The 21,441-nt window shown below is 35.4% G+C and overlaps 1 protein-coding gene across 2 annotated transcripts; it reads right to left on the minus strand.

Moving 5' to 3' along the window:
• Positions 1-2,154: 2,154 nt before the first annotated feature.
• Positions 2,155-20,585, minus strand: LOC149078920 (uncharacterized). 2 transcript variants are annotated; one of them, XM_089241130.1, is made up of 6 exons: positions 14,234-14,350; positions 10,669-10,827; positions 9,307-10,391; positions 8,019-8,350; positions 6,005-6,134; positions 2,155-3,632 (listed from the first exon to the last, which is right to left on the minus strand). In XM_089241130.1, exons 1-6 carry the CDS (start codon positions 14,281-14,283, stop codon positions 3,448-3,450), a joined length of 1,941 nt encoding a protein of 646 aa, XP_089097256.1. In that variant the 5' UTR covers positions 14,284-14,350; the 3' UTR covers positions 2,155-3,447. The 2 variants fall into 2 exon arrangements, with proteins under 2 accessions (XP_089097256.1, XP_089097257.1); XM_089241131.1 differs by lacking the exon at positions 14,234-14,350 and adding an exon at positions 20,355-20,585 and having other exon boundaries at positions 2,156-3,632.
• Between the last annotated feature and the right edge of the window lie 856 nt (positions 20,586-21,441).

Here is a 21,441-nt window from a genome sequence, read left to right on the forward strand (position 1 = left end):
AAAGATTGTCTTTGCTATAACAAAAAAAATTAGATAAATTTCCTATAGAATCAAGTTTTTAATTAATTTAATCATCAAATTTATATTTTTCTTTAATGTGTATCTCTTGTATTAAGACATCTATTCTATTAGACACACGCCAATAACTGTGTAAGCTATGTCAATGGTAACGTCATCATCAGGTGGTATGCTGTCAATGGTGATCAACCTTCGGTTTCTTCAAATTTGGGTATACAGTGCATCATGTACACTATCACATGCCCATTGTTATTTTATTGAACAAATAAATACCATTTTTATAGGCTCAAATAAATTGCAATGATGATGTAACGCTAAAAACTTAACAATGTTTATCATCTAATTAAAAATGTTTCCCTGTTGACCATTGGGTACGCAGGTTTATAAAATGTGTGAGGTGCTGTTATTTTCCAGCATGGACAAGAGGCTAAAAATTTCACATAATGAAAAACTGAAACACTTGATTTTATGGGAAAAATACAATATAAATAAACTGGAAGAATAAATTTATTAATGTGTGTTAAATATCTCTAGGTCAAAATGGTTAAAATGTTTAGATCTGGGGTGCACCTCAGACCCGAAAGTTCCATCTTGCCCATAAAAGGTGTCAACACACACAATATGATAAAAGCCTAGGTTATTTCCTTCATAAAAATATGGGAAATCGGGATCCATATGGGATATTGCCGATTATAGCAAAAAATTGTCAAAGGCAAGTAAAATTGCCTATTACAGCCAAAAAAAAAAAAAAAATGTCCGGGTTCGAACCGCCACAGTGGTGGTCGGCTGAAGTTGGTTTTCTGTGGTTTCCAACTTCAAGGCGTGAATGCGAGCCGATCTCCCCGTTAAAAAGTCTCGCCACAGAGAGCAACAGGCCTACAACGTAACAAATATTCAATCATTACACTTCACTCACAATTTGAAGTACAGATGGCAGCACTGAAATATCAAACACAACACTAGCTACACACTCAGACTGTTAGGTGCACTCACTTTGTTCCAGACTCTGCCACGAAGCTGGGCTGGAAGAGATCTCGGCAACGGGATAAGTCCAGTGGCAGAGCCCCTGGCGTTCATTCATTCAGCCAAAAAAAATGAAGTATGTGAGGTTGACAATTATTGTTAAAAAAATGCCAAAAGCTAGTAGAGTTACAGCCTAAAAAAATTGTCAAAGGCAAGTGAAAGTATCAAAAAAATTGTCAAAGCAAGTAAAGTTTCCAATTACATCCCAAAAAAAGTTACCTAAGGTAAGTAAAGTTGTCAAACACAGCCAAAAACTGTTAAATGGGTGTCGAAATGAATAAGGAGTTTTGTATTTTCTTTTTTTGTTAGTGATTTTTCTGAGTATTATTAGCCTGCAGAGCGGCAATTCTTATCAAACTTGACCTTTATTTCAGTCATCCCGAAATATCTCGGGTTCTTAAAACGCTTTTATTTCCAATGTGGCAGTTATAATGCAGATCAAGAAAACTTTAAAAACCACTTAAAGGGCTAGGCAAAGTTTACTTACTCTTCCACAAATTTAATTTGTCACAAGAATAATCTCAATTATTGACTTTGAAAATTCAAGTCATGTTTTCATGAGAAAAAAAAAAGGCATTTAATAAAAAATTTGGGATGGCAAAAATAACAGGAATGTTCCGTAAAATATGGGGTGCATGGCTGTCCTATATACAGGGCACATAGGTAACAGGGCGTAGTGCATTTTGCTGGCGAAATGTTGATCTTAGAAGCATACTTTCAATTAGGGAAAGTTATCGGAATAATGTGAAGCACTCAGATATGTCATTCACATTGGGGGGGGGGGTGTATAGTTATTAAAATAAAAAAAATAAACTTTTTATATAGCCCCTATGTGCCCGAAACCCCAATCAGAAAGTTGTTGCCCTCTCTCCTGATACAATGAAAAAGCATTCTATGTTTCTAACTGCGATATTCTAATTTGAAAAACTGAGGAAAGTTGGAAAAGACAGCATTTAAAATACTGGTAAAATGGTTTTCCCACAAGGGTTTAACAAGGTTGTGCACCCTTGGTTTAGATGGTAACAATTGTACTAGAAGTTTGAAAATTTAAAAAAAAATGGCTTCTCTCTTGAATTAAATCATTATTCAGAAATGACAAATGTAAACAATTATGGATAAAATATAAATTCCATCATCTGTTTATTAACTTCAAACAAGCTTACACTTATATGGGGGAAAAAGAATCAAAGGCTGACAGAATCAAGTTTGCATATTATAATATTGAATGATATAATTTGAATGATATAAACTGCGCACCGACAGATCTCCTCTATGATAAAAAAAACCTGCCTGAAAACATCAGATTAATGCACGGCTGGATTTTATCAAAAGTTTAGTGTACATTGTAACTGACTTCAAGTGTTCTTAATTTTGTTTTCAAATCTTTAATAAAAAAATTCAAATAATTACTAATTCATTTTCAAAAACTGAAATAATCAGACAGAAAATTGGCACGTCTTATTTTGTCATAGCCAGATGACTGGTTAAGGAACGAGGGGCAGAAAAAATTAGAGGAAATAAACACATTAACACCATTCAAACAAGAAACTAACATTTAAGAAATAAATATAAAGTAGACAATAGATTGTAAATGACAGAATTATGGAGGGAATTTTTTCAAAAGGGGTAGGAGTGGAAAATTAGTGATTAATCTGAGATAGATAAATGATGTAAAAAAAATGGTAGATGAGAAATTGCAGACCCAATTGGTTGCACGCTTGTCTACTGCAAAACAAATAGGAATGAAAACAGTTGAAGACATGACACAAAAATGTAGCGAAAGCAATTGTATTAAGAAGGCATAGTCTTATATATCAGCAATGACAAGAAATACATATATCTATGAAACAGCACAAAAAATTACATTATGTGTAATAAAGATTTCAACTTCTACAGGAATTTTATTGTATTGTTATAAAATGGCTATTAAAATTATAGCAATTAAAAACGTAAAACTTAACTTGAATTTTTTAAGATGGATATTTTTTTAATTTAATCTAAAATAATTTGTAGATGAATTAGTAAAAAGAATAAGAGAAAATTTGTTTCATAATTATCAGTACTTGAAATTACTGGAAAAAAAATGTCACACAAGCAATAGAGCTCTTTGTGAAACATAAAAAATTTTAAATGTCTAACTATGGTTTCCATTACAAAATATGATTCAGTTACCTGCAAAACTTGTATTTATTTTATGTGAGCAAAAAACCATCTTGTCTTTATCAAAGAAAATAATACAGAGGTGGGGTTTAATTGAGCATTTTTGAAGTAAATCTTCAAAAAAAAAAATTTCAAACACAACACAAATTACATGTAACAGGAACTTTAGTATTTATCACAAACAAAAAAAAAACATTGGCACAAAATTTTGCACAGCATCCAATTGTATCACAGAGTCAATACTCTTCATGCATTAATTGCATCGTCTTTTTTTACATCTTTGGGTCTTATAAAACGTTCACCTTCTAGGCAAAATATTTTCAAAGCCCTGTACAAAAGAAGAACACCAACTTGTCTTTTCTTTGATCCAGTCCATTTAGTTGAAATACCATAATAATTGCCCTTTTTGATGTTGGTGAGATTATTTAAGCCTGAAGAAGAAAAATAAAACTCAGTGCATGATAAACTCAAGTGATGTTTTTTTTACTTCAGTAAATATGTATAAGAATGTTTTATTAGTGTAAAAAGAACTTTAACATCAATAACAAATGCCTGAGTTATTTAGTGTTAGGTCCTGAGAGTATCAGAACATGTATTTTCAGATACATGGACATGTTGCTGAAAAATTATAGCTAATCACAATGGATCAGATTTAAAGGGATAAATAATAATAAAGACAAAAAGTCTAAGGGATCAAGTCTTTCACTCTTGTCTTGTTTTTAGACATACAGTCAGACCTCTGTATAATGTCTATAACTTAATCAGTTTGTAGGTTTTTGAAGGTCTTTGATAGCGTAATTGTCAGTTGGACTTGCTCCTAAAGTCACCCAGCTTATGAAGTAGTCTCTAGAAGTGACATTATACAGAGGTCCAATTACATTTACACTGGTTCATCTTTCATGTAAATAGGATATTTCCACCAGTATGTTATCAATTTTTTGTGGCTATGAATAATTTGTGAGTGAATATTCCACGAATTAAAAAATGTGCTCAGTAATCAAATTTGTAATGTTAGCGAATGAATTAATCCAATCTGAAATAAAGATCATGGGAGCTATGTTTGGAACCCAGACAAGAATGTGGAACAATCCTCAGTCATCAAGTTTACTATGAAATGGTTTCAGAATTATGCTGTGACTTAAATGGTGCTGAACTGGAAGGAAATTTGAAGCTGAATGTTTGGAAGAAGATTGTTCAGCTACATTCAAAATGGGCGAGGAAAAAATTAGGACTTTGTTCCTTTTCCTCTCATTTTTTTATTTTATTTCACGAATTAGTACACACACAACACACTACTTCGTATCACCATAATAATTACTTAATGAAGTAATAAAATTTCAACTAAAAATGAAAAAATATAGCATCATGAAATAAAATACAGTGGAATTTCGGTTAACCAGCAATTCACATTACAAGTAAACATTCCAAACAAATTTTGACTTGGTTAACAAGCAATGATTTGCATTACGAGCAAAATTTTTATGCTTTGTTTTTACTTATTTTCAAGTTATCACAACTGAGCCAATGGTTTTTGTCCACACACATACTGTGGAATTGTGGGTAATATTCTTCTCTACAGTCTTTGGTCAGCGTACTTCATTGGAGAAATGAACACATGTTCGAGTGTGACTGTTTACAATATGAAACTAGATGTTGCATTGTAACCACACTGGTATATGGATTTGCAATTTTTTTTTTCAATTCTGCTTGGAGAAAACTGTGGTCTGATTGAATTATTGAACATGACTTTGAGGGAGCTAGCTCACGAGCAGAAACCACCATATGTTGAACAGATAGTGCCCTTGGGGACGATCATGCCCCCCCCCCACATCCCGGAGCAGGGCCATCAGGCCGATATCTTTCACGGGCCCCTAAGCTGGATTTTTCATGGGGCCCCCTTCTGTGGTGAATTTATAGCATGAAAAGCAAAAAAAATATGGGTAATTGTGCAGGCCCTGTCAGCCCTACCCTTGTGGGAGCCATGGGGGAAGATTATGGGACTCTGGAGGTTAATGAGGACCACATTCAAGAACTACTGGTAAAACATCGTCAGGAGTTGACGGTAGCCGAACTAACGGATCCCCATTGCACACAACAGCAAGTTTATGGATGGTATCTCATCTGAGGAAGGGAGAGAAGAGAAGTCTTTCACTTCAAATGAGATTAGAGAAATGTATAGAATGTGATGAAAATTGGTGTAAAATTTTGAAGAAAAGAACCTTCCAAATAAAGCTGTGGCAGTGCGAGAAATGAGTCTGGGCAATGACAATGCAGTTTTTGAATCCCAAGAAATCCTAAAAAAAAAGAGGCAAACGCAAGTGTCATCTTTTCAAAGTTTACAGGCAAAACAGTGAGTCCATAAGTCATTCTAAATGATAGTCCTTCTTTATCTCATCTGTAAACTAATTTGTAAACATTATCGCATTGCATTATTATATTAAGTGTAAGATTATTGTATAATTTGTCGTGTCGTATTATTGATTGAATGTCTTTTTCATTAGTCATTTTTATGTGAATGAACAATTATGGAATGAATTGTCCACGTTTCCATTATTTCCCATGGGGAAATTTGATTTGATGTATGAATGATTCAAATAACAAGCACGTTGTGGAATGAATTAAGCTCGTTAACAGAGAAGTTCCACTGTATATATATATTTTTTAGGAAAGAGAGCAATCAAGAAAAATCTCTGACTGATTCAAAAACAATATTATCAGAACAAGTGCTATATGGCTAGAAGTCAAAAAATTGGAATAGGACGTCTTAGGATAGAGAGAAATATCTGTTTGCATGATGTCTCACCTATAGCATCAATCATGCATGCCTCTCTTGTATAAGCTTCTGCAGGAATAGAATTTTGGAAACAGTGCAGGCAAATAACACCAAATCCAGATTCCCATATATCCAGTATATGTTGTACTTTAGCACAAACCTAAAATGGAAACAACAAACTTATCATTCCTGTCATTACCTTGATACTTTCTATTATTTACCATAAATTTGTCAAAGTTAGAAGCATAATCAAGTCGATATACCAGAAAGTTGCTTCACTCCATCAAATAATTTATTACACAGAAAATTAATTACCAATGTACAAGTATAGCAAATTAAGGGACTTCAGCTGAACATAAAAATATTAATCCCCAAGGTTTCCTCCCTCTTTTCTTTATTGTCTTAGGTTTATTCTCTTAGTGTTGTCCAGGTGCAATGTGACAGAAAAGAAGAATAATTGTGCCGGGAGAATTGTTCCATGTTTTATGGGACAGACCAGTTTTTCCCACACCATATGGCTTTTGAGAAGATAAATCCTCTCGATCCACACCTGCTGTTGTCCCCCATGTGATTGAGAAATAGAAGGGGAAAAAATAGTTTTTCCCTAGAAAAATTATACAAAATAATCTTCCCTTTTTTTAAATTATTTTTTATCATGACTTTCCATGTTGGTGGCCACTCTGATATGAATTCCAGAAATTTTGTGATGTTTTCAGACATAAATCTTGTAATTACACATAAAAACTTTATGGGGCTAGTGCCAGTGTTTTAGTCACCATAGCAAGCCCTGGTGATCACCATGCTATGTTTTGTGGATGCATTTATTAGTAAATCCCCCAGGATGACAGCACTATAAGTTTGGTGGAACCAACACAGGGTCTGAGCACAGGAAATTTCTTGCAGAGAAAATTCGAGTTATCAATCTTCAAAAAGCATTAATATTAACAGAAATTGATTAAAATGGCATTTTGAAGTATTTCCTTTTTGTTTTTACAAATATTTAAAAATATTTTTTAAATTTTTGATTGTGTCGAGGTAACTGCTTCCTGTGACCCTTCCCCCATCTGAATATGCTTCTGGATGTATACCTCTCATTTGATAAATAGTCTATACAGAGCGTCTTGTAAGTGCTAATGCTGGTCTTTATCTCTTAAACTAGTCATCGTAGAGGTACAATTCCAATTTTAAAAATGCTGAAAATGTGTTCAAAAATTATCCTGTACAAGCTTTAAAAGTGAAAATACAGTGTGTCACAAAGTAAAAAAAAAAATCAGAATTTTCATGTGGTCCCTTGTCCTCTAACTTCCAATTAGAAAGTTGTTCCCTGTCTTTTCTGAGCCCAACAAAAAAATCCCATGTTTTTAACAGCAATATTCACAGAGATATTTGAATTCAAAAATCAGAGAAAGGTTGGAAAAGAACAGCATAAATAGGGGAAGGAAGCATCTGCTAGTTTTGGCTGTTGTTTTCCAACTTTTCTCCGACTTTTGAATTTGATATCTCAGTGAATATTACTTAGAATTATTATTGTTTTTTTTTTTGTAGTTGTTGTTGACCTCAGAGACAGGACCAGTGTTATTCGAAAATATAATTTTGGAGAGTAATTTCACTCCTCTCCAAAATTTCAAGGGGTATTTTTGTAAAACGAGGGATATTTTTTTTTAATTTGCAAAAAATAACTATTTAAAAAAAATTACCTAAAATTTGTGCACGTGCGTGAAGGAGTATTTTCACTCAATGAGATTTGGGGTGAAATAGGATTTTGATGACTGAATCACGTTTCTAGATACATATTGGCGAACACTGGACAGGACAAAAACGTTCTAATTGGAGTCTAATTAGTCAAAGAGCAATGGGGACCATATAAAAAAATTAGATCTTATTTTGTGGCGTACTTCTTTTTTTCACTCTCCAAACTGGTAAAGGGTAATTTTTTAATACATTTTTAAAATTAAAATCATACCTCATACCTGAGGTTCATGAGATAAAGACCCACATATTAGCAGCACTTACAGGACACCCCTGTACAAAAAGATCACATTACCTCAGGGTTGTCCACATTGGAATTGATGACCTTAGCAGCTTCGTACAAGTGATGAAATGGCCTTGATCGTGTTCCTTTACCAACATAAAACAGAGAATTCAGAAATATTTCAACAGTTTCGTTCAAGGGTAATGACTGAGACCTCAATGGCAAGTTCTTCGTTACTCTTGGATCAAAAAGTAAGTAATTGAAGGAACAACGTTGGCTTCCTTCACGCCAATTACCACTGTCGGAGTCTTTGTCGAATTCCGCTGACATCTCGCGTTCTAAATGTTCTGCATTTTGTAGATTCAACTTGTTCTCAAGAAAAGAGGACATCTCTTTAGGGTATTCTATAAAAAAGTTTAGGAAAAAAGATAAAATATGAAAATTAATTGGAATTAAAAACATTGTGATTTTGTCTACTACTAAACCAGGGCTGGACAAATCGCAAAAAAAATCTAGGCGCCAAAAAAAGTTTTTACCCAAAGAAAAAGGTCCAAAATAATGTTTCTTTTGGCTTTTTCAGGACATAGTGACCTGCTTTCATGTGCAGACTTGCTGCTGTAAATTCCAAACATTTTGTTCTGCTCTCAGCCCGCAATTTAGTAACTGCACAAAGAAAGCTTTAGGTGCCAATACCAATTTTTTTGGCGCCATGGCAACCTGCGGTTTGTCCAACCGTAGTACTAAACCACACATGCTCCTCGTCCATATTCCTCTATGAAACGTCTAATGAATTGGTACTTGTTGTGAACCTAACTGGAGTTTGTTTCTGCATAATGCTTGTCATAGTGTGCCATCTATTTCTCAAACTATGGACGAATTGTAATGATTAAAGATTTGTACCATTGTAGCCTTGTGGCGAGACTTTTTAATGGGGATAAGTTGGAAACCACAGAAAACCAACTTCATCCGACAACACCTGGTGATGGTGGGATTCAATTCAAACCTGGATCCTCACCATGTGAGTCCATCACTATGACCACTCAAGCACAACCGCTGTGTCATTGTGTCTACAAAACTAGACATGCACCTTGTCTATGTTCTTCTGCGGAACCTCTAAGAAACTGGTACATGTTGGAATGTGCGTGTACGTGTAGTGAAACCTGATGTGAAGTTTGTTTCTGTGTAATGCTTGTTATATGTAGTGCCGCCATTTGCCACCAGTTTTTCTAACTATGAGTGAAGTGTAATGATTGAATATTGTATCGCCTGTTGCTCTCTGTGTGATTTCAAAACCTCCCTTATGATTTAACAAGAACTTTTAGTAGAAAATTATCATTGCAGATGAGAGCAAAGAACTCACTTGCTGGCGTGATTGAATGTCTAGGTACTCTTCCATCTTTAAGCTTGGAAAGTCTTATCAGGTAGAGACGACGGGTACTATCTGTCACAGGACCAGGGTTATCACCATGTTTTGACAATTCACAAAATAACTGGGTGTTACTCAGCTTCAATAATTCATCAGATATATTACTAGCAGAGGATGATAACCTATCACGAGCTGTTCTATAAGACTTCCAACTAGTCTTGCCGCTAGAGCAACTGTTGAAGCTTTTATTTGAATCAAAAGATGATCCCCATCTTTCTATTAAAATAATTCCTTCTTCCTCATCTGCGTGAGTTACCTCGATTTTGTTCTCCGGATTATGCATGCTTTGAATAACGGTCTGATTCAAGGTATCATTAAGCAGCGTTCCCCATGTATTGTCTAGTAAATGAAGATCACTTTCATCAGCAGAACTGCTCGACTGGAAACTTGAATCTGATTTGATATCGTTTGAGCTTGAACCAAAAATTTCAGAAAATGCTTCCGATTGTGAATCAAGCTGAATTTCGGATTTTACTGAGCTACTGCTGATACTCGAGAAGGTTTTTGCCTGAACTTTACTGAAATCGCTGAAATAATCTGATGAGCTTCCTTTGATAGCAGACAACTTTACCTGTTCTGCTGTCTCTTTCAACCATAATTTGATCCTCTCAAAAGTATCTGTTATGTCAGTTGAATCGCTCTGGTAACCATCTGAGGCATAAATGGTAAGAGCACCTAATTTCTTAGCTATGTTGTCCAGATCTGTGTCACTTAATTCATCAGAGAGAGATTTGATATCTCCATTGACTGATGGCAAACCATGACTGTCAAAATATGAAATAACGCTCTCAGAGCTTTCTGTAAAATCGGAACCGTCACTTCCAGCTTTCAATTTAAGCTTGAAACTGTTCAAGAGGTCCTGGCATTCATTTGCATTATTTTCTATTGCTAATTCAAAAGCATTTTTGCTATCAAAATCATGCAACCACGGATTGCCGCCATAACACAACAATTTTTCTAGGACACTGTAATTGTTCCACATTGAAGCAATATGCACTGGTGTGAGCCCATCTTGTGCTCTAAAACGAGTAAGGGAAAATTATGAATTTTATCACATACACAAAAAAATATTCATTCAAAGAGGCTTAAAAGGTTAACAGTCTTACACAAAAACTATTTCCCAAAAATACACAAATTCTGAATCTAAGGAAATAATCTTAACCAGTCATCTGGCCATATGTGGGTTATTCCGTCATAGTAGCACGGAGGGAAATTAACTGACCAGATGACTGGTTAACAATCAACAAAAAAATCAAATGTTGCTAATTATATGCATGATATACACAATTCTTTTACCTAGAATTTGGATTCGCTCCCAATTGGAGCAAATATGATACTACTTGGTCGACATGAGGTGAGTTTACACCAGCTGCAATATGAAGGAGTGTCAACCCGTCATCACCTTCTATATGGCTGTTTGCACTCTCTTTATTACTTGCAACTTTTTTTATTTCACTTGATAGAAAAAAAGAAATAATTTGATTATGATAAAGCGATACATTCGTATTATGCATAGTTAACAAAATTTGGCCTAATACTGTAACACATTTTTATACATAGCAGTCTACATGCATATGTAGCAAGCAGGGTTGCAATTTAGACCACACCAACCAGCTAAAAGTGGTTTTGAATAGCCAAAAGTGGTTTCAACCAGCAAAAACTGTCCAGAACTATTGAAATGGTCTTAAAATTGATGCCGAAACATTTTTATAACTGTTCTCTCTCTTTCTTAAATTTCAAATTGAAATCAATTTTTATTTTTAACAAGCATTAGAATATCTTTCTTAGAATACAGAGTTGCATTCATTTAGACTGGGTTGGTTTCCATTTCAATCTGTTTCAACTACCCTGGTTGATATCTGTTTTGACCATTTTGAGTGGATTGACATCTTCAAATGCCCGAAACAAACAGCAATTTCCGCTATTAAAAAAATTATCTATTGTTAAATTATTTTTTTATTTAAAAAAAGCTATCTGCTTATAGATATTTCAACTTCATGCTGTCTTTTCATGCATGGGTTCAATATGATAATAAGGACGGTATGGTAAGTCATGGCAAATATATACTTTGGTTTTTACTGCAATGTCCAAAACCTTGCCGACTTTGATTTGTAATCTCTGATTGGGTGGCATGTGTTTATAATGACTTAAATTTGGTTTTATTCCAGTTAAAGGTAAATTTGGAATTAATTGACTTATCTATATTTAACTACTCGTATTTTACTTCTTCAGTCATTAATTTAATTGGGTTACTAAGTAGGGCCATAACTAGGTTTTTTGTGGGGGGAGGAAGGGGGCAAACCACTGCAAAATTTGATGATATTTTAATGATATTCTTGTTCCCAAAAATTTTGCCACCCCCCTGAAGGTTTCTGCATAGGGCCATTGTTCCCTACCCAACCCTATATTAAGCCAGTTCCATGAAACTACTTTTTTAGGAATTGATTGGGTGGGGGGGGGGGGAAATTTGGAGTTTGAGCTTTGACAACAAGGCCATTCAAAACTGATATGTAAACCAGTCAGGAGCCTGTCCAGACCTTTTTGTTGGGTTGTTTTTGTGGAAATTTTCCTTACTGTTTTTGTGAAAAGGATCATTAATTTTGTGAAAAATAAGTAATTTTGTGGGAAGTGAAATAATCTAATTAATCTATCGCAAAAGAAATGAAATTCCAGATTTATAGTTTCATTAATTTTCATTTTTATAAAGGGTCCGTCAGCTGTTATTATTTTGCTTGGCTTCTAGGTTTACTATTTTCTTTTCTATTTATCTGTATCGCAATATCTGAAGGCAAAAGCATTTTATTCGAATCGATTGAACATCCATTAGAAGTTTCAAGCTTTTTTTTTTTTTCATCTTGTTGTATCATATATAGGCCTACCGTTTTTTCAGTATGTTACATTTAGTTTGTTGGAATATCTTGTTTTCTCTCAAGTTGTACATTTCATATTTCCATTTTTTATTCATTTTTTCATTCAAGCTGTTATACTAAAGTTTTAATCAGGCAATCCTGTTTTTATTGAACTGCTTTTGACCGAAACCAGAGAGACTGTTTTGCCCTGACCATTGTATTATTTAAAAGGGGATGCCAGTTTTATATTTTTAATCTTGATCACTTATTTAGTCTAAGAATGTTCTATTGTTTTTTTTATTATTCATTTTTAATTGACATTTTTTTCACCAGTCATAGTATTATTCTTTATAGGTGATGTGTAGGCGATTTTTTTTTTTCTTTGGCAAGAAATGTCCAAAACTGTGACTCTGTTTCACTATTGATGACTTTTCATCATGCTTTCAGACATTTTTCTCTCCAAAAAAAAAAAGAAATCTCCAACGCATTGACAAAAACAGGATTATGATATTATACTATGGCTGTTCCACGTATCATGTTGAAGGTCTGCCTGCACTTACAGAATAGTAGTAGCATTCGTAATACTGTATATTGACATGTGTTGCCACCAACTCTGATTTAGCCAGACATGCCAACAATGATACCTCTCAGTAGCGATGGATGTTCATAGAAACGAACGTGGCCATCCATAGAAACTACAGACAATCTTTAGCACTTGGCAACTCTGGATTTAGCAATATTATCGCCACAACCGCCATTTTGTCTCATATGTCCTCAACTTGACTCAACATTTATATGAATGAGAATGTTGTTTCTAATGTGTTGAGCATGTTAGTGCCAATTATCATTAAAACAAAAGCTGTGTGGTGAGAATTATTTACCTGAATAGTTTAGGTTGATCCTCAACTTGTGCATGCAGAGCCCTACTTATCAGGGACTTTGAGCCCACTCTAAAGTAATAAAATAAATCAGTAAATTCAATTAATAAAATTTAAAAAAAAAAGCCTATTTGGCTCCATGAATCAAAACAGGTTGATAAACGCTGGTTTAGGTTGCTGTGAAGGATGTTGGTAAAAAAGTATTATGTCGCAAAACTAAAAAATTTTCAATTGGTACTGATATGCTGTTAGTGTTCTCTAGTAGTTGTACAGCTGTATATACTAAGAATATTTACTTATAATATTATTGTTGGTTTCCGCTTTTGTTGTGTTTTCTATGCTGGTGATTTTTTTTCAGGCGTCAGTAGTGTCAGTTATGGCCTCGTCGACAATTCGTCGTGCCGTCTGATGTGTTTGGTGCCAGGGCCATCATTTCAACTTTTTCCGGGGGGGGGGGGGGGCAAAGCACATGTACTCAATGTATGTGTGGGTGTGTATATATATATATATATATCATTTTTGTGTATTTTCAAAAGCCCCCCCTAAATGACGGCCCTGTTTGATGCCAAAAAAAAATTCGCCACGGGGATCTGGATTATACTGCATCTGTTACGAGAGGGGCTCTGACAGGTGTCTAGCCGGGGGGGGGCGCAAAGAACCTCATATATTTTTTGATTTTCTTACCATAAATTCACAAAAAAACAAAAAAATCAATATTGGCCAATTCGGGGGGGGGGCGGGGGTTGCATTGAAAGTCCCGCCTTTAGACTAGCTGAAAATACTGGCCTCGGGGGGGGGGGGGGCTCACTAAAGGATATCAGGGCTTATAAAGTCGTTATGATTATGAATTTAAATGTAAAATGGTTTTGGCCATGAAATTCAAATGCAAGTTTTTAGGCGAGATAAATGTTTTACATTCGATATGTTTGTTCAACTTTAAACATGTTAACTTTTTAAAAAAAAGTGAATTCATCATTCAGATTGTATATGTAAATAGCCCAAGGCCCTAGTCAACTAATTAATGGAGGTAGGGGGTATTACAGGCAGTATTTGACATTCAACGAATGACATTCAGCGAATTTGGCACCTAAAAATTGAAAATGACTTAATAAAATTGCAAATTATTCATGATACCTGAGATTACACGAAAGCACGGAATTTAAAATTCCCGCCGCGTCACCCATTGTCACAACAAAGTACAAGCCAAGCTCTGTTTACAAACAGTACGAAATTTCACTGGTGTTGCCATGCGATATGGGAAAAACTTCGAAAACGAAAACTGATTTGAAAACATATTTTTCACAAAAAAGCCGACTTTTACGATATCATTTTAACTGAAAGTAATTTCGATTTAATATTTTAATTAATAAGCGTAAGGTATCTAACATCCATATTTGTACAGATAAGTGAAACAAGACGGAGCAGCGAATTGAGAAAAAAACTTTGTTGACCATGTGTCCTGTTTTCGACTCGAGTTGGTGGCATTTGCTTGATGAAAATTTTTTAACTTTCATTGCAATGACGATAGACGAAAATGATTGATAATTGGAGAGATAGTAGCATCGGGGAAATATGATCGAGCGAGGATGCTTTGCTTCCCCCTCCAAATATCCTACAAGGCCCTTAGGCTGGGCTCTTTGGTGGTCTCCAAGGCTTCAGCTCCAACAACCTCACCTTTTGTGGAAGCCCCTAATGAGTATTTGCACTTGAAGAATTTAAAATCTGGTAACCCTTAGTAGTTTTTTGCAAGCCAAGGTGAAGAAACCATGACCGCGTCTCACCAAATTCTCTGCGACATGATCACGATGTTCACAACAAAAATTTTAACAGTAGATCCCAGTGATTTATCAACCATCTGACAGTGGTCACCACATCAGCCTCTCGGCTTTGCGAGTGTTGGTTCTGATAGCACTCGGAGCATTCGTTGTCTTTGTACAGTTATCAAAAAATACCTTTTTTCGACCATGTAATCAAAGGTACCTCCCTCCTCGACATGAATAGCATTAAAAAAAAATTGATTTACAATTAAAACCTATATGCAAATTATTAACCTATATGCACCTCGTACACATTCCTTTGCAGAATTTCTAACGAATTATTACATGCCGGAACGTGTGTTCTGAGTGAATATGTGGCCCTAACGTATATATTATGTCAGTGGTTCTCAACCTTTTCGGAACCGCGGCCCGGTGAATCAAATTTCTCTGAGTCTACGGCCCGGTCTGGAATAGCTTACTCGTTCATAAGTTAACAATTGATAAGCAACCAATTACCTTTTAATTGCGAGCTAATTATGTATTTGATTAATTAATAAAAACCCGTTTAATCAATTAATTAATTAAATCCCCTTTAATTGATGAATACATTTAAAGCATTTAAATTAATTTATTAATTAATTCAAACCATTTTATTAATTAAAACCCATTTAATAAATTGAATTCGTTATTATCTTACGGAGTGATGTAACATTTTTTTTCGGTAATGTATTAATAACGTGCAGAAGTCAAAACATAAACGAAGTGTTTCATCAGCAACTGCAGTAAACATCCCCATTGTTTAAGTGCCGGAACCTGGGTACTGAGACTGTTTGAGCGCCCAATAAATTTTACGAGATGGCTGAGCCACCAATAATCAATATACAATGCAGCGCTCCACTCCTTCTCCTGCATAAGGGCTTGAGCCCGTATATACTGGACAACTGGCAACTTTCAGCTCCCTCAATGTTTTCTTCATTTCGGCGCCTCTACCTCATAAAAAAATTCAATTGATCGCAAACCAATCGACACGTCTTAATATTCAATTTTATAGACTAATTTCGCATAGTGTGTAAAATTACGAAGTTTTCATTCACACAGTGGGCAATGGAAATTATTTGTGCTTACATCGACGCAACACTTATTTATTAGAACTTTTTAATAACTTATGTAAAATATATTTTACGCGATCTAGCTTTGTATTTAATCTTAACTAAAAGGAGGGCAATGGTATAAAAAAATTGTCTATATATTGTAACTCACCATAAAAGTTCGATGAAGAGCAGAAAATTGTTCAGTTTTGGGCGAAACACTCTTTTCAGTATATTCACGATAGGTTTGTGAACCTATCCACACTGGAAAAGAAATCAAAACGAAAACCCTCGCAACTTGATTCACTGTGTTTTTGCAAAGGAAACACTATTCGAGCTATCACCAGTAGTTACGTGCACCTTGACGACCGATTCAAAACACTATTTTCTGTATACAGCAGGTGCTTCACTGATTAGTCGCTGACATTTGTCTCACGCATATGCAAAATACTTTGTTCGTTTATGAGAGCACATACTAAATCGTTATAATAAGACTGCTATAGGTTTTTACCGCTGGCCATAAATAACCTTTGAAGTTATGCAGCTTGGTCCTATATATCTTCAAGACATTTTCTGTGGTATCGACAATGGCAAACCGTGAACACGCAAACAACAGGGTCATCTGGTTGTCAACAGAGAGCCCTGAAGCAGTAGGATATTTTCGGGGAATGGGGACGGATGGTATGGAAAAATATTCCCCCCACTCCTGCCGTATTGGGTTTCATGATGGGGGATACTCAAAATTGCGAAGAGAAAAAAAAATACAATTAAAAATACTAGTTTCGAGGAGGGGTGGGTGGGAGGACCAGAGACACGTTACCTTCCTTTGGGCCTTGCAACAAAACGAAGGATTTTCAGTGCGATAGGGGAAGAGAGATCCTTCGAATTATTAAAATTTACAATTGCAGCTGGAAGCCTTTGTTCTGGAACTCTACAAGGATTTTTCATCTTTCCCCTTGTATGATTTTTAAACTGAAAAATTTTAATAAAATGTTCCATAATAGTGAAATAAACCAATTAGTTATTCGTGGAAATGTGCTTTGAAAAATGAAAGGATAATGAATATATTCTCGCGGTCCGCTACGATTGATGTCACAGCCCGGTACCAGTCCGTGGCCCGGGGGTTGAGAAACACTGTATTATGTTGTCAGACTTATGCATGTTCGTGTTCTGGCGGTGCTGCCATCTGCTTTCCATATTTTGAAGTGGGAATTGTGGAGGCCTGAATTTGCATGTTATGCGTATCAAGAGACACGTGGTTGGCTACTTTTATTTTATTCTACATAGGAAAATGAAACCATGATATTCATATATGGAAGTTTCTCAGTTTTCACAGAAATAGTGCAAAAAAAATTATATCATGATAAGTTGAATTTTTTGCCAATGGGTGAGCAACAGTTGAGTGAGTGTGTAAGCCACAGTCAGTGAAATAACGCAGCCAGAGATTTTTCGGGGTTGTGGGGGGAGGTTATGGACAGATACAAAAAAGGAGCTAAGGAGAACGAACAACTCTCCATAAAAAATTTATTGTCGACAGCATAAACGGACTTTAGACACTGGCTATGGATTTGGCAAGAGAGTCGGACCTGCTCCATCACGAGTTAGCTATAAAGTAATTGCTCTTAAAATCCATTATTTGATATGGGGGGGAGGGGTTACTTTCCGTGGATTTCTGTAAAAACTGCATCATGTTATTTTAAACATTATACAGCCACCCCCCCCCCCCGTATTCGCAGTGTTTTTTCCCTTTATTGAATTTTTTTCCCAACGCTCAGAAATTGTCATTCATGTGTTTTGTTTACAAAATTTGAGTTGTGCATGTTTAGGATGGCTCGCTAATGACACTATTGTCATTATTGCATTTTCACACTGCACACGGCGCAAAAATTCTACTCCTAGGAAAACCAGGCTTAACCTTAATTCCGCCTTAACCCGGCTTAATTCCAGCACGCTGGAATAACTTCACAGGGCTGGCGTCCGCACCTTTTAGTCACTCTGACGCAGATTAGCATACGGTTTCTTCTTCTTCGCTCGTTTACATTTGTATGAACGGTGTTCTTTTTCTCCCGATAAATTTCAACAGGAATACCGTTTACGTTTGCAGAGCAGCCGTTTCGAAATCGCCGTTCTTTGATGACAATTGTTTGTATTGGTGTGTGTACTACCACCTCTTAAAAGTTTTTTCCGATCTTTTCTGAATCACCCTGCAGTTTCTTCTTTTCCTGCTTTGTCTTTCGAGAAGATCAAAGCAAGTGTGTTCGATGGACCTCAAATTCGTGCCCTTGTGCGTGATCCTTAATTTGTCACGACGATGAATGAAAAGGAGAAGTCATAGAGTGGCGTCTTTTAAGGCAGCTATACTAAGCTACACTGAATTTTCTTTGTAACAGAAAGGCAGATAACTATGAGATTCTGGTTACTAGAATGCTGTTGGCTTTTCGTGAGTTCGGGTCCAATATGAGTGTAAAGTTTCATTTCCTGTTTAATCACCTTGATCAATTCCCCCATGAATCTTAGGAGTTGTAAGTGAGAAACAGGGAGAATGCTTTCATCAAGATCTCAAGACGATGGAAGAGGCCACTGGGGCAAAAATAGGATGGCGGACTACTGCTGGAGCATCAAACGCAATTTCCGTCCTACAAACAGTACAAATATTCAGTCACTACACATCACTCACTTCACTTCTGAGATATAGATATCAGCACTGAAAAATCATACACAACACTAGATACGCATTCAGACTGTTAGGTACACACACTTACAATTCCGGCACAGCTCACTAGGTAGTAAATTGCCTATGGCAATAGACCTGAGTTGTGCTCGGTTTGAAAAAAAAAAAAAAAAGCTCAAATTATTTCCTGCAAAGTATCAGAGAAAATAAGTTCAGAAAAAGTGTTATTTTGAAAAAAAAAAAAAAAAAAATCCGCAGCTTACAGGGAAAAACTAAATTCAGATTTGAAATCAACATACTCGAACTAGTTAAGATCAAGTGCTTGTATAAATGCAACCAAAATTTTGTTCCCTAGTTATAATTGCCGAGGAAAAAAAAAAGTTCTATTACCGAGGACGTTGTAGGACTCCACCCGCAAAACACGGAATTGATTACAGCTCGTAATCAATCACTAAAATTCACTTGAGGTGAGGGATGTTTTCGCATATTCAACGCAGACATTTTCTATTCGAAGTAAAGCTCATTAAAAGGCGATTTTTGATTCTGCGTAAAAATTGATCAACAAAAGACGCGACTGAAAAGGGTTTTTTCCTTTCCTTTTGTGTGAAGGCTAGACGAAGACTAGACTTAGTCTAAGAAATAAGAAGCAAATAAATCTTTCTGGAAGCTGAACCTCGTACTAGGCAAACATCTTGGAGAACTTGGGGGGGGGGGCGTTTCGTTGCTTTTCCCTTACTTCGATCAATAATAATAGCACTTATACATTAATAAGAACAAGATTTCTTCTTTGTTTATAATCTTAAAAGATTAAGTCTTCTTTTTTTGTATCAGACAAATGCAGAAATGTCTAATCATGATATTTTGAGCTTGTAGATTCTGGGAAATATCTGGAAATATTCTGGAACTGTTTTGGTTGTAGTAGAAAACGCTAATATATATATATAAATCATCACTATATCGATTCCTAGTAAAGTTTTACTTGTGTGTGTGTGTGCATAAACTCCTACATAATTACGTCGTTTCATAGATGTACGCAGGATTTTCTCGACGGTAGTGGGACGTCTACATTTTTTTCTTCCGAATTGGGGGGGGGGGGGTCGTTTTTTTGATACATTTACCACTTAACCAACTTCATACACGTTCCTTTAAGGAATTTCTAACGAATCGGTACATGCTGTAATGCATGTTTTGAGTGAATGTGTAACTCTAACGTCATAGTTGTGCTTGTTTCGTGTTTTTGCTTCTGCTGCCATCTTCCTTCCATATTTTGAAGTAAAGAGGGTAAATGTTTGAATTGTTTCATGTTATGTAAGTATCATGTGGAAGGTAGTTTTTCTACAGCAAAAAAAAAGAAACCATTACAATCCCGCCTCGAGGGAAGGCTGTTGACTCCCCCCCCCCTCCTCCCAGATATAACGTCAATAAGCGCTGATCCTTGCCGATTCCTACAGAGAATAATGTAAATATCCTCGCTTTTAACGTCAACGAAATGCAACGACATTGAATAAACGGTGCAGTGCATTTTGCAACAGACGTGTCAACTTCAAAGTTCAAAGATGTGTTCTGCATATCTCTGATTAGTAAAACCTTCTCCTTTCGGGGGTGGTACACGCTTTGTTCATTGCTTGTTATTGATATCAAAATGAAATAACCTCGCTATGACCGAGTTTGACTGCTGTAAAATACTCAAGTTTCATGGAAACTCTTTAAGATTGAATGAAAATGCAGTACCAACTCACCATTTTGTGTCGATTCTACTTTTTCTTCAAAAAAAGAAAAAGATCCAAAGCTTCAACCAAAAACTTTTATAGTTGTTTATTTTGATATTTTTCTTCTTTCTTTTTTTCAGTTCAAAAACAGTCATTCACCAAAAATGTCGAGCCGACGACTAAAACCACAAATTCTCATCACGAGGTTCACCATGTAGACGAGGAAGTTGTATAGACAGCTGTTGCGCGCTCAAGTCTCTTCTATTCTAATAACGATAAACGTTCGCCGATTGTCTTATCTACTTATCAGATATAAAACGTTGTAAAGTAAAAAGTAAACTTGCCTGATGATTTAGTTTCGAAGATCAGGTCGCAAAGTTATACCTACTCCTATTCCTTCAGAATTCCAACTACTAAATTTCGTACTTAGAAATAATAAAGTATATAAATACATGTTTCTATAAGTATTAACATTCATATTACAAGCAATTTACCTTCACCGGATCAAACTATGAACTGGTTTATTAAATAGATAAAAAAATTTTTCTTGTTCCACCCTGTTTTTAAATTGAAATCACATACGTGAACATCATTTTCGTGGATAAAACCACTCAATCGTATGCTTTTTTTTTACTGTCCAAAATCTTCAAACACAATGTAAATAACATTTTCTGAGTAAATACTGAATTTTTCCTATTCATATTTCTGTCCACATGTTTGCAGAATATCGTAGATAGCATATTTTGCGGTGGAAATTTACACCCAAAGTGCTATATTTGCAATTTTGCAATGGAGTAAAGAGTTAAAAAAAAATGAGTGAAGTGTGGTTTCAATTTATTTTGCATAATTGGATTAGTGTATAAATCACATAAGTGGATACTGTGCTTTTGGTATTAACGGTATCCACTTAGAGAGTTTTGACAACATTATACGTAATTTTATATTCAATTTGGTCTATCGACAGTTATGAGATAACTTTTGAAGAGTTAAGCAAAAAAAATGTTAAAACTTTTTTTTTACATTTAAAGCCCAATAGATTTGGATTTACGTCATTGAGAAACACCTATTATATCTTTCGATGTATATTGCATTCAGTTTTACATAGTACCGCACCACA

Source organism: Pholcus phalangioides, unplaced genomic scaffold (assembly GCF_987345545.1).
Source record: "Pholcus phalangioides strain wild (caught in Gottingen) unplaced genomic scaffold, Ppha-v1.0 ptg000013l_1, whole genome shotgun sequence".
Classification (NCBI taxonomy): domain Eukaryota; kingdom Metazoa; phylum Arthropoda; class Arachnida; order Araneae; family Pholcidae; genus Pholcus; species Pholcus phalangioides.

Excerpts from the sequence above, each read along its gene's own strand:
- LOC149078920 (XM_089241130.1), bottom strand. The coding sequence starts at position 14,283 with ATGGGTGACGCGGCGGGAATTTTAAATTCCGTGCTTTCGTGTAATCTC. Across the intron at positions 10,828-14,233 it reads GTGCTTTCGTGTAATCTCAG|TGAAATAAAAAAAGTTGCAA; the intron begins GTATCATGAATA and ends TTTTCTATCAAG. Across the intron at positions 8,351-9,306 it reads ACATTCAATCACGCCAGCAA|AATACCCTAAAGAGATGTCC; the intron begins GTGAGTTCTTTG and ends ACTTTTTTATAG.